The sequence below is a fragment of the Caloenas nicobarica genome, chromosome 7 (assembly GCF_036013445.1).
Source record: "Caloenas nicobarica isolate bCalNic1 chromosome 7, bCalNic1.hap1, whole genome shotgun sequence".
Lineage (NCBI taxonomy): Eukaryota > Metazoa > Chordata > Aves > Columbiformes > Columbidae > Caloenas > Caloenas nicobarica.
Window position 1 is genome coordinate 8,145,958 of NC_088251.1, and position 14,248 is coordinate 8,160,205.

Below are 14,248 nucleotides of genomic sequence, written 5' to 3' on the forward strand. Positions count from 1 at the left end.
CTGCGTATTTTTGGTGCCGTTTAGAGCTTAGTACACAGCAATTTGTCAGGAACCGATTCAGAACTAGACGTTAGGTACCTATCAAAAACAGGATTTGTGCATTAAAAGCAGTAACTGGGAAGATGCTGGAGGTCACATGAGAATTTGCAATCTGAGGATGTTTCCTAACACTAAAAACCTCAAAGCAATTAAATGCCACTCCTGATCTGGAAATTCCTTAGCACCTACAATTTGCCTTTAATTGAACAGATGCCAACTTACTGCTTATACAGGAAGATCTACTATTTGGCGTTAGGTGTCCTTCATAGCTTTAACTCTGTCAGCTGGCTGAAGACCCCTGGAAGCCAAGGCTTGGGAGCACACGCCTCTGTTGAAACCATGGGAGGAGAAGATGCAAATTGGTACTGTGTTCATTGTGGAAGACATGAAGTCTATCATGGGAAAGCAGCTGGAGGAGGCAAAACTGTGAAGTGCTTTTGCCTCAGTGGCATAAATAAATGTACTTAAGAATAACGCATTATTTAATCAAGCGTATACATGATCTACTCAGAAACCACGTGATTTCATATAGCATGGGCTGCAGCATTTGAAATATTAATTTCTTGTGAAGAAGAATAGAGAAGGTCACTTTGCCCAACGTATGCATGTAGTGTTATACCAAAATGATTTAAAAATTAACATTTAAATGGAGAGCATCCTAATCCCTGCAAAACCAGCATTTTTTTCCAGTGACTGCCCAGCATATTAAGACCACAATGATTGACACCTTTCTATATGATGTTTGACAAAACGTGAAACCATAACTTTAGTGTGTAACCAAGATCCAGTGGTAAATGCTGTTTGATGTCATAGCTCTTGTTCCAGCTCCCCGTTTTTGCACAAATGTTCACATCAACTCGAGGAAAAAATACTACATGTTCTTAACAAACTTTCTTGCATTGATTAACACAGTGTTTTATCAGACCTGAAAGAACAAAGTTAAATGAACAAGAAGTGAAAACTTATGATGGATGTGTCCCTCATAGCATTTAGATCTTTTCCACTTGATTAAAAATTCCTAGTTCCTCTTCACTGAATTGTTTAGTTTTTTAGCAGTCTCTGTCCTGATTAAAACAAATTAGCATCAAAGATCCCCAGCTGAATGAGGAATCATTAATTGAGAAACATGCAATGCTCCTTAATTACCTTAGAACAGTCAGAGAACAAATAATGTTAGGTTTCAAAGGGGTTTGCACGCACTGTGCACCGTGGGCTTATTCTCTGTGTCTGCTGGAATAAAAGTAGACTTGCCTATACCATTGAGGGATATATCAGTACAAGCCTCAGTAAACACATTGTAGATTGTTTATCTAAAGTGAAAAAAAAATAGCAAGGTAATGGCTGACTGGAAGAGATAGATGTTTCAGTTTATTATGTTGATCATAGCTTTCAATTTGCTTTGCGTATGCCAACATTGACTGGAAAAGAATGAAAGCTGTTCATTATTGATACAAGTTTAAATACTCCTAGAGCTAGAGTTTTACTCAGAAGTACCTAACAAAACGTCGGACATGTAGGTACAGAGAGCAACTGTGCAGCTTGAAATAGCAAACAAAAAGGCAACAAACTTTCATAAAAACTGGCTCAAAAGGAATCCAAGGAATATTTGCTATTCCTTAGCTGCTTGTTCTTTTATACACAGTTCTTCTGACTGTTGTGGTTTCTAAGCTATGACTCAGATTCCACAGATCAGCACAGCCAGTGCCAGCCTTCATAGGAGAAGGAGTAACTGACTTTTTTAAGGGCACAATATACTTCCTGATACAAATATCTTAACATTCGTTTTGCTCCACCAGTTCATAGAAGGAATCCTGCAGAAAAATGTCATTCAATAGCACTGAGTGTATTCCTGGAGTAGGGCTGTTATTTAAATTGCTTTGGCACTAAGGCTAATCCAGTGAGTGTTGCTAGTTTAGAAACTAGACAGCAAAATTAAATGCTGTGCAGGACTACCTGAGCTAGCTGGGAGCAAGCTGGCTTGTACCAGCGCCAGTATCCTGTGCTCTCTTACTGCACTAATTAGCTCTGCAGAGCAGCAAGCGATTAGCAGGGGTGCAGTACAGTGCTGATGCAGCTATGCCCTTCTGGTACCCAGACTAACTCCTCTAGAGTCAGCTGGCGAGATCTGCACCATACTCTGGCATGTGATACACGCGTATCTTTACAATCTTTGGCATACAAAAGCCTGATGCAACGTAATAGAATGTACACAGTTGACATAACAAGATGATAAATATAAAGGATAAACATCATAGTAATAAATTAAAAAAAAAAAAGTCCCTACACCACAGGAAAGCTTTGGGCTCGCTCCCAGTTCCTACAAATCTGTGCCATTCCTCTGACATCATCAATGAATTTTTCCTAACATACCTCAAAAGGGTAATCCTAAAATCTGTAAAAGAGCTCGAGTTAAATGTTACAGCTGCCCTTAGTATCGTGGCACCTGAAGGACAAGAGTGGCATATCCAGCCTCTTACACTAAATCCACTTTGCTTAATCCTTTTTTGGTCCATAGCCATGAATTTCTATCTAACTGGAAGCCTGAAGATTTCACAGATTTTATCTGGGCTCATTCTTCTCCTAGATAAGTAAGGATGGTATCCACTCATAAAGCAAAACCCCCTTTTAGCTACAGACTATGTAAAACTGGAAAGGAAAGTCAGAAAAATCCTCAGCCCCCAGGAGGACACTGATCTCTTTATGTAGAAAGATGCTATATGTATTTGAAAGCAAAACCACAGACCTTGAGCCGAACTAACACTTCTCTAGGTAAAGCACATATATAAATATGTGTGTGTGTGTTAGTTTAGCACTTTGTCTCTCCTCCTGTGAAACAGAACTGCATCTGTATATCACACTCCTAACAATCAAGTGAGAGGACAGAAAGCAAAATGTCATGTTGTTTACTGGTTTAAGTTTTACTTATTTAGAGTTTAGTGATGCTGGTTTTGTTGTTGTTGAAATCATAATTTGTATGCGTACAGCCACTGATGCCCTTCCTCTTGGCCTTCATTTTTAGAGTCTATAAACAAAAAAGGTTGATCTTCCCAGACAGCAAAACTACTGCTTGCATGTTGCACTGTCACAAGAACACAAATAAAGAATCCTTTCCAATGGTTTGCCATCAAAGCAAGGTTCTGCAAAGCAGGCAAAAGCCAACCAAGCTTCAAAGCACTCCTTTTGGGGTGGTAATTTTTATAACAAAGGCAGTATGTTGTAACAGAAGCTAAAGCAAAGACTGGATAAATCATGAGTTCTGAATGCCTCAATTTTGAGTGACCATTGATCCATACAAATTTAAAGGGTCCTTTGAAAAAATTGATCAGCTTATAAAATAAACTAAATAATAACATAAAGCCTACCGTTAGTAATATCAGTGGCTTACTGGTGAAGAGACCACAAAGCTGTATGTTTTCCTTTTGATGGGACTGGGAGAGGCACAGTGGGAGGCAGACCACGTAAAATGGCAATCAAGTTATGTAAGACAAGAACACCTATACAGCAGTATGATTAATTCACTTAAAATATCTACATTTCTCAAACCCTCACTCATCCAAGCATTGCACAAACAACCCCCAGATCTACAGTACTACAGAAATTAGGTGATGGTTTAGCACATTTGCTCTAGCTGGGGTTACCTGGATCTTGAAAAAACACAATACCTTGGATACACGTGTGACTCTGAAACCTCTGCTGACCATAAAAACCTGGACAGGCTAAAGAAGTGGGGTCATATTAAAGTAATATTTCTTAGATTTGAAGGCCTGCTCTTCACAAAGCAGCACTAAAGCTTCAAAAACACTTGAATGAGGATTGGGAAAGCAGGTAAAATTGCAGAGGTCTAAGGAAAAGATGGAAACTAAGGACACAATGTTTTGAGGGCATATGGTGCAAGAGAAGACAAAATGCATAGTGGGGAAATGGGAACAAATGGTTGGACATAAAAACTTTAAAGGCTGTATAGGAGACAGCTTTGTCCCATCAGAGTCAAATTTAACATATATACTACAAATATTAATAAAACTTGCAAATTGTGATGGATTCAGGAATCACTGAGTAGCAGCTAAGGACAGGTTTGAACATTTCGAAGATTTCTATATGAAGTGAGCAGATGACACTAAGTGTATGGTGATTGTAGACACATTAGGACTGCTAAAGAAACCAACAGCATAATTCCAAGAAAAAAGATAAGATGATTTGGAAAGGAATCAGGATCAGCATGCAGCTGGATCAGTTTCATGATACAATTAAATCAAAAGAAAACTGAGAGAAAAAACAATGCAAAACCCAATACTTGAATGGCATGGTGGAGAGAATGGAGCAGAGGAGGAAAGTTAATGCCTGAGAAGGCAGAATCTATGTCTGGAGGAACATTTTCTTGCAAATCTGCTGAAAAATTAAAATATTTTGTTTTCAAAGAAGGAAGGTACAGAGTGATGGACCTGAGTTGTTTGTGGAGCTGAGTTCTGAAGAAATCCAAGAGGCACTTACAACCCTTTGGGAAGAGCTCAGCACCATGTGCTGACAGAGTTGCTATTAAATTATTAAAAGCAGAAAGAGGTAAATGAAGCCAAAGGCTGTGCAGAGTAATTCTGTTGATTTCAGAGATCTGAAAAAGTTTCAGAGCAATGGAAGGTGGTTTTCATAAATGCAATGTAAAAGCTAGTGCGGCACCTGTCTTTTTCTTAAAGTCTATAAAGCTCTCTCAGAAGGCATTACTTTTCTTACTTTTTTTTCTTTTTCTTTTTCTTTTTTTTTTTTTTAAATAGAGGAGGAACAGTTGTGTAACACTGGTGGGAATTCTGGAAAAGCGTTCTACCAAATATTAAATATTTTCATGAAATATTTGATAATACATAGCACTATAATCACAATGAATACACAAACTTATAGATTTTAAGAAATCTTATGATGCTGTATCATGGCCTCTGAGCTACATTGGAAGAACTTATAACTTCATAAAACATATTTAAAAAGGCATAGTCATTATTTGCAGTGAAGAAGATGGAGCATGAAGAGTGTGCAAAATCTCTGGCCCATTTAATATAAGTAAGGGATTAAGGCATGAAAATGCATTATCCCCAATATGCCTCAACATGGTCAAAATGGTACAATCACTGACATTTTCAGACTACAATGAACATCAACAAAGTGGAGCACCTTTGGGATCCTATGGTCTGGGCAACTGTGAATGAAGAAGAAGGTACTGTACAAAGAATGGCTACTTGAAGGAGCAAAAGCACAAATAAGGTAAAATCAGATATCTGAGAAGCCTGATTGATCAAAGATGTCAGCATGAATAATTTAATATCTGCCAGGAAAGGTTTACTTTTTTTTTTTTTTTTAAAAAAGTTATACTCCAAGTTGTGGCATAAAAAACTGCAACATCTACCACTATTAAATAAATCTGATACTAAATAACTTAATATCTAAAATATACTTAGCATTCATACATTGACTGTTATTTTTAGACCACTAAAGTGCTCTGAGTACTCTCTAAACATTAATTAATTAATCTTCAATATTCCCATGCCATTAGTAAGGTTAATTTTATAATTTCTAAGTATTCAGTTATGGAACTTCAAACAGAAAAATGATTTGCCATATTCTAACCATCTCTTCAGAAGCAGAAACAAAGTTATCTATATTAATATATTTAGAAAGATTTTTATACCCAACCATTTGCCTTTTTGTGCTTTGCAGAGCAGGAAAGAGGAGACTTGCAGGAATATTAACAGATTTCATTTCTGAGAGAAAGCTTTAGGACACAGACAATTTGGGTGGAGTTCTGTCATAAGAACATTCATAGTGGTTATCCTAAACATTAAGTTTCAAAGCTATATTTATATTTTCTCAGGTATATTTTGTAGCTGAAATAGTGAAAGAGCTTTAGGACTTCACATGAAAAAATAATTTATCCTTCATGTTAACTACCACAAATCATGTCATAACAATGACTTTTGATAAATACTGACCTGGAAAGGGATGTTAAAAAGACTCAGACCTTCAGTAGAATTAGTTGTTAAAGATGTCTTCTAGATCTGGAAGTGTTTATAAAGAGCTTCATTTTATTATTTTCTTGCTTCTTGACTAATAAAAGGTCTTTAAGAAGAAAGCATTTGTTAAATTTGGAAAAGAATATAGCTAAGCACTGTTTGATGGTAACATAGAAAGGTAAATGGTTATTGTTAAAGGAGTAACAATTCTCTCAAACTCCAAGTTCTTATATGCTCTCTGTGTAATTAACTATGGCCTTAGCATATAAAAACTGTTACAGGAAAAAACACTAAAAAATAAATTATATAATAGGATGGAAGACACCTGCCTCACTTTATGCACTGAGTCTCAGATACGCTGAAAATACTGATAGTCAATTGATAATAATTGTTAACAGGTGATAATTGATTACATTCTCTATACAGTATTTCAAACAGACTTCTATATCCTCATTCAGAAGAATAAATAAATTCAAGGTTTTATTTCTTTAGAAATGATGATTAGTATACACACAAATAACCACTCATCCATTTAAAGTCTTCATACTATTCAATCTGCGAGAACATGTGAGGAAACTGAGAAAATGTTCTGATTAAGATCACCTGTGAAACCAATTACATAATTCCATACATATATATATGCGCTTCCTGTATGTTTTAAAGAGGGTTTTTTGGTTGGTGATTTTTTTCCCCTTTGTTCATAATTTCCACTCTCACTTTATTATTTTAGAAAATAAGAAGTTTTAACATCTCTGAAGAGGTGCAAAGAGATGTTTTTTACCAAAACATGGCTCAGCTTCAACTTATACAACCAAGGAAGTACCAATGAAAGAAAGCCTGGGGTAATAACGGTCCCCTTTCAGCTTCCCAATAAATTTCAGAGGGTCACTACAATTTCAACTACACGTACAATACAATTTTTTTTTAAATCACAAGTATCTGTAACCACAGAAATGTCCACATGTGGCCATATATGAAGTCATACAGAAGTATAAGCATTCATTTTGAAGGTGAAATAACATTAAATAAGGAAAAGCTGACCCAGGTTCTGCAAGGCCTGGGTTTTTTTGCCAGATTTGTTCTTCTTCATTAGTATTTAATAAGCAAGAACAGCTGAAGAGAATATGGGAAGTTCTGGCCACCTGTAGACAACATTAGTTTTGCTATTATTTGCTATAAGCACCTAACCAGCCTTAGGTATTCCATACTTTACTCTAGAGAAGATCTGAAATAAGTATCAGTAAAGTACAGCTCTTCAGGTAATGTGGCACCTTAGAGACGGAAAAAAATAAAGTTAAATTATTTCATTTTCCCCAGTAGTGTCAAGCATTCTGGAAAGGTCAACTTTGCTTAAGAAAACAGAGAAATTATTAGTTACCTTTAACGGAGACTTTTCCTTTATTGTCAAGAAACCTTTCAGATGCTTTTAAAAAAAATTGGTAATGAAATTAGATACATAATGATTTTATATTTTAGATTAATATTATGCAAGTTATTATGGATAAAGACTGAACATCTGTTAAAGTGATGCCAAACTAAAATTCTTACCATCAGGATTCCAAGTCTCTACATTGGATTATTTAGAAAATAATTACTGCTGCAGATTTTACACAACAAATTACATGTCCTGATCTGAACTTGTCCAAATGTTTTTGATTTGGGAAGATGAGAGGGGACTCGACTCTAAAGAGAGCAGTCTGCTATTAAATTTTCAAATCAGATGAATCTGAATGTTCCTAATTAATGGTATCTTCATGCCTTAACATATCTAGAATTTGTTGTGTGGTTCATTTTATTTTTTTTTATATAATTTTAAGAGTGGCAACATATAGATAAGCATTTTTTTGTATAGGTAAAACAGCATTTCATAGGAATGTAATGAATAGAAGTGAGTATTCTAAAGTGTTATGTATATGTGTACAAATTTGATTTAAGTTGTTTCAGGACTTTATATAAATATACAAGTACAGAGAGGAACTAAAGTACTGGCAAACCCATGCTACCATGGACAGTCTATCCTGTATTTTAGGCAGTAATTCATAGCTGCTGAATTTCCCTCAGCAGAATCCACGGAGTGGAGGTGGAATCCTGACAATCAGAACTTCACTGGGCCTTACTTTCCAGAACAGCGCTTAGTCGTTCATTTTTCATCCAACATAAATCACATCAATGGTAACACAGGCCATTCAACATTTTCTGACTCTAAGAAGGAGTTCAAAAGTTAAACTGGAGAATAGAGGTTTTTTTAAATTGGCTTTTCCATGAAGCAATCATAACGTGACAGTTGATAAAACATCTCATCTGATGTACAGTAGTCATTATCAAAAAGTTCGCACTTGCCAACAACTAACCAAATGTAGTTATCAGATATATGATGCTATTTTTATACCTTTAGAATATAGAAAGCTGTAACAGTTACTCTGCAGCTTTGGTCTGAGGTGTGTTGGCAAACTTCTGGTATTTAAGTGTGACCATTAGATAAGTATTTTTATTTATTTATTTATTTATTATATGTCTTTACCATTTGCATGCAATCAGGGACCCTGGGAGAAGAAAGATAATTTAGGAAAAAGACATTCTCAGAGTGAATGAAAATGCTGAATGATCCCATGACAAACATGCTTTTCTTGTACAATAAAATAACATTTTTAACTGTTAACACAATAAAATGGCTGATAGTTATTTGCTCATCTTCAAGGTTGTAATAAAATATTTTAATCCCTTTAAAACTCATACCTGCTTTTCAAGTAATTGCCAGACTCTGGTTGAGATATGGAGGAATATAATCCTTCATGGGTGAATACAGTCAGAACTGTTCTACAAGGCTACATGGTCCTTCTGTGTACGGGGTTTCCAGTACATTCACAAAACACACACTGTATACTTCTTATGTGAAATATTTAGTCTGAGGATAATAGAGAGTTTGAAATATATTCCAGAGAAGTGGTTCTTTCCTTTCCATAAGTGTATGCCTCATATAAACCCATTCCATTGGTTTATATTCATTTGAACAACATTAAAACTGACAGAAAGGGTTGTTTTCAAAAGACCATGTTTTTCAGTAGCACTGATTGAAAGTTGCCAACAGAAGCTTTAAAAAGGAATTTTGAAAGTTTAAGAGACTGAGGTCAGACTAGGCAATAAAAGTCACAAGATCATAATGGCATTATTTTAGGATAATAATCTTATTTTGAGATATGAAAATACTGAAACAATCATGCCAGCATAAGAAATAATTATACCATAATTCATGAGTGCATAATTTATCAAAATGATAGAGCAGTCATGGTTAGACACAACCTAATATTCCTGTATAACTACATACTGTACAATCGTTCCTTTTTATAGTTATTTTTACATTTAGTCCTCATCCAAATTAAGCTGAGTACTTCTATGTATGAATGGCATTACAAAATAAACACAACTCACAACAGGGCTTTATTACCGCTACTGCACCACCATGGCATGCAAGTAACTAAGTAGTCAACTATAAACAGTAAAATGTCATCATCTTCCTGAAATAAAAAGAACATGAAAAATACAGATATAGTAATAAACATTAATTATCTTTTATTATCTTTCATATTTACCAAAAGTCTATCATTACATGAGGCATCTATACCTCTGTATTACTCTCCTGTACTAGCATGGTGGCAAATTTGGAGTTGAGAAACTGTACTTTCAACAAGCTCATACAAAACTACTAGTTTCATATTATACTGCTGTCAACATGTAATGTGTAAATGAGACTATGACACGTCTGCTACCTACCCCTTAGCATTCTCTTACTCCTTTCTATATTCATGAGTTTTGCACAAATAAAAAGACTGAGGGCCATTAAAGCTGTTTGCTAGGTTATCTGTTGTGGTGACTGAGCCCCCAAAAAACTAATGTCCTATAGAAAGGAAACTCTTTCATCTGATTTTTCTTGTTTAGTACCGATTCTGTGAGGCTCCATAGTGGATGTTGGATTTGAGAACCACTGTTGGAAGCAACTTGGATATCTAAATATTTATTTATTTCATTTTTGTTATGCAGGGCAATTCCTTAACTGGTGTGAAAGTGAGAATAAGATGAAATTCTGCAGCTAGGAAAAAAAAAAACCAAACAAATCTTCAGCCATCCATACTTTGTTATAAAAACAAGGGTCAAAGTGCTGACTGGGATTCATTTCTTCTGCTTGGAGGTCAGTACAATATATAGATACCAGCAAATTTCAATATTGAAATGGGAGCAGGTAGAAAAACAGGAAGTTAAATTTTCCTTAGTTTAAACTTTCCTTGCAATTTTGGAGACTGTCTTGGAAGAAAAATCAAACTTTATTACAGAGGAAGCTTTTCCATGCTCAATTAATTTTGCTAATCAGTTAGTTGGCATGGAGGACCCACATGCACTCTTTGTAAAATATGTAATTCAGAATAGACTCTTACGTACAGAAACATGAAAGCCCACCCGTCACTCTGTTGCAGTTTCTGAGGATTTTGCATGGTAAAGAAAAATAATCAAGAAAGGCTCAAATCAATGTTTTCAAGGAATTATCTTTCAAATGTTATGTGTGGTCTTCTCAGTTTATACCTATGATCAATTCAAAAGCTGCCTACCTATTTCAGGCAATGACAAAAGAGCACCTAAATGCAAATGACCCTATTGAGATCCTGCTTGCTGCAAAGAAATATTAATGCTGATTACAGGGAAAAAACTGTACAATTCTCATTGGTACATTAAGCTATAAAAAAATGTCCTTTAGTTCCCTGGAATTTGCTTCATTTTCAATTATACAATTTCCTTCTACATTACAAAACAATGTACAGTTTTTTCTAGCTCTATTCAAGGACTTTCCCTGCTCTGATATGTTCAGGATTAAGAATAGTAGGTATTTTATTTCATATTTTGTTGATATTAGAATCCACTCTCATCAAACATACTCGTACTGCTTTGGGGTATAGTAGGCTGGGTGACTACAACAGAGCACAGCACCTCATATGTTCATTCATAGATTTGCCTCCATAAAAACTGAGGCTGTAGTATAGCTTTCAATGGAAGCCATTTAAAAAGAAAACATTACAGAATATACAATAGTAGTTTTTGAATCTCAGACACAAGTTCCTTGACGTGTTGAAAGATGATGCTTCCGATTTCTGACTCCTGAGCTCTTATCTTTACAGTCTGCAGGCTTCTGTTGTGAAATGTCTATCAGTGCACTTGCAATTGCAAGACCTGTAAGATAAATAAAGGGAAAACAAAGTTTAATGCCCAGCTTTCCTGAGAAAGAGTTCCAAAGCAGTGTGGTGGTTCCTTTCATGACAAGTTTTTGTATTTTCCCAGAAGTGATCAGCATTATTTCAGAGTTAGATAACAAGTTATCACCTTCTAAAGTGCTACCTGGGAACAATGAAGAAACAGAGGGAGAAAAAAAGCGAGTAAAGACAGTAGACTGGAAATCAAGATTAAGTCTCTTAATGATTTTTTGTGTGATCTTAACATCACCTCTCTCTATCACCATTTTCTTGGTTATATGGACCAGTAGCTCACTGACATGGATTTTCTCTTATTAAATGTTTGTGTGTTGCATTTAGAAATCGATGAAACTATCCAATCAGAAATCTCCAGAGAAATGGAGGCCACAGTTAAGACAAAATTGTATCCTTGAATATTTCCCTTTGCGATATACTCGGCGCCCTAATCTGGAAACATTCAGAGGTTAGTGTTTACCGTGAACTAAAAGCTATGAAAATATCTTTCCAGGATGCTTGGATGTGTGAACAGACAGTGACTCATGATGGTGTTGGCCTGAGTAAATTCAAAATGTTTTCAACTTGCCAAAACTCTTCTTTTTCAAACTCTGGTTAGATTGTTGATCCTTATGACCTGTTATAATCTTAACAGAGTATTACACAGGGCATAGACAGGCACACTTAGGAAATTAGCAGTTTAACAATTTACTTTTCTATTTGATTGTTACTGCATACTTGCTAGAAATTACTGATTTCTGCAGAAATGCTGTGATTGACAACATATTTAATACATGGTAGTTCTGAATTTTTAAATTCACAGAGGCAATATTACAATTAAATGGATCAGGAGCATTCACATCATTCATATGTTCTACTCCATCACGGCTGCAACAAAGGCATGACACTTATATCTGCAAAAGCACATCTATGTGTACCCATAATGCGGGCAGAGATGGTGCTGGTTCTCCATACTGGCGCATACATCTCAATCTCCAATCAGTAACAGTACTGCTCCTCGAAGAAACATTGGAAAATACTTTTCACCATGTTTAACAGGCAGTCTCTATTTTTTTAACTCAGGCCAATATTACAGAACCCCATTTTGGCAATATCATTAATACAATTCCTCATTACAACACTTACCTAGCTAAGGAATGGTGCAAAAAATATTTTTCACTTACAAGTGTTTCTACAGGCTTCTTTCTTGGTATATGATATACTGTCAGATTCGGTTCAGGTTTCCAGTATCCTGAAGACATCTATGGTATTGCACACTGTAACGCTACCTTTCTTACTTCACAAAAATGTCACAGGAATTAATTAACGTGCATACAGCTTTTTGAAAACGCATGTCACTATGGTGTAAAATGCTAAGTGCAATTATCATTGCTACATTTCAGGATATGTAAGAGCCAAGATTAATTAAGTTGTTTTCCTCACAGACACATGTATTTACTGGCATGAGCTAGTGATGCCTTAAATTGAACTTCAATAAATTAAACTTCTGAAATCTTTGAGGCACCTTTAAAGTACCAGCAGTATCTGGTATCAGCAGGTTCAGGGATAAAACCTAGATGACATTTTGATGGTTGCTTACATATGATCCTGCCTTTAACAGCTAGGCTTAGGGAGTATCCTAAATGGAATTAATATTATTAGGAAAAGCAGTTTTCCGTTTTTACAAGATATTTTAAAATATACTTGGATGTATGATGTTCACTTTATATAAAAATTAACAAAAAGGAAGAACTATTTCTTTCCAATCTAATGCTGCCTACTGGGGTATACTGGCATGCTGTTAGAGTTCCATTAAAATCGGGTCACTACAGAAGATAATTTTTCAAAATGTCACACATATCATCTGATGAAATTCATTTATTATGTTTTCTATGCCCAGCACAGTTCCTTGTTATCAAAGCAATACAATTAACTGGGGGAATAATTCATTATTTCAGACTGGTAGTCTAAAGGAATTTCATTTACCAAGTCAAGCTGATGCACAGACACTGCAAGCAAGAAGAATTTATATCAAAATACAACAGAAGATATGATAAAAATGCTGTGGCTTAAATATTCATTAACAGCAAAAAGAACCCAAAACATTCCCTTTATTTTACAGGTTTAGTATCCAAACAACAAATGTGAATAAATTTATAGTCATTACAGTTGAAACTGAAGATCGTATAGTGCTCTATATCTGTTACCTTAGTTCATAAGTGATTTCATTTACCTGTCTTCCCCGAATGTTGCCATTTTAATATTCTGCCTACATCCAACCTGGCATTTTACAAACAAGTACACGGTCTCTGGTTGATTCTGACTCTCGAGTAAGGTGGCAAAAATCAACAGTGGAATCAGTAAGTGTCCACATGGAGAATCAATGGGTCACCTCTAATAGTCCAATTTCTGGCAATTCAAGCCTAGCTGCATAACCGGACCTATTTTTAAGTTTAGTTTGTTTCTCTACTAAATGTTATAGAAATAACCTGACCTAGTTCTATGCAGCGAAAACAATCTCTAGCTTATTTTCAGGATATGTAGGGAAAGATCATTAAGAAGTGAGCCCAGTCAAATACATAAGTGGAAAGTATATGTTTGTAAGAAATAATTGCATCCACAATGAGAAAAATACCAGAGAAAGCAATATGAACTCGGTTATCTTTAGCAGAACTATTGTCTTTCCTAATGGAAGTTAAATGGTAATAGTTTATTCTCAGGAAGTAAGTAGCTAATCATAAAATTACTGGTGTGTGAATTTTTTGTCTTTTTTTTTTTACAATTATGCAAAACAATTAATAAGTACAGGAATAAAATCCAGCACATCAAATGAGATTGCCTTGAAAAGCGCATTCCCGATTTATATACAAACAGCACTTTAATTCTGCATTCGAACAAAAGCATCTGAAAAAGTCATTCATTTCGAGATGCTCTCCTCCCAGTCTCTGTAAAAACAGGCAGTACTATATATTTTAATTTTGC

General features: G+C 35.3%; 1 protein-coding gene across 1 annotated transcript in view; it reads right to left on the minus strand.

Moving 5' to 3' along the window:
* Nucleotides 1-9,258: 9,258 nt before the first annotated feature.
* The window catches only part of ATRNL1 (attractin like 1), a 491,115-nt gene continuing 486,125 nt past the window's right edge, over nucleotides 9,259-14,248 (minus strand). The window contains exon 29 of the mRNA XM_065639123.1: nucleotides 9,259-11,252. Coding sequence (XP_065495195.1) covers nucleotides 11,128-11,252 — 125 coding nt within the window. The 3' untranslated portion in view covers nucleotides 9,259-11,127. The remainder of the gene's footprint in view (nucleotides 11,253-14,248) is intronic.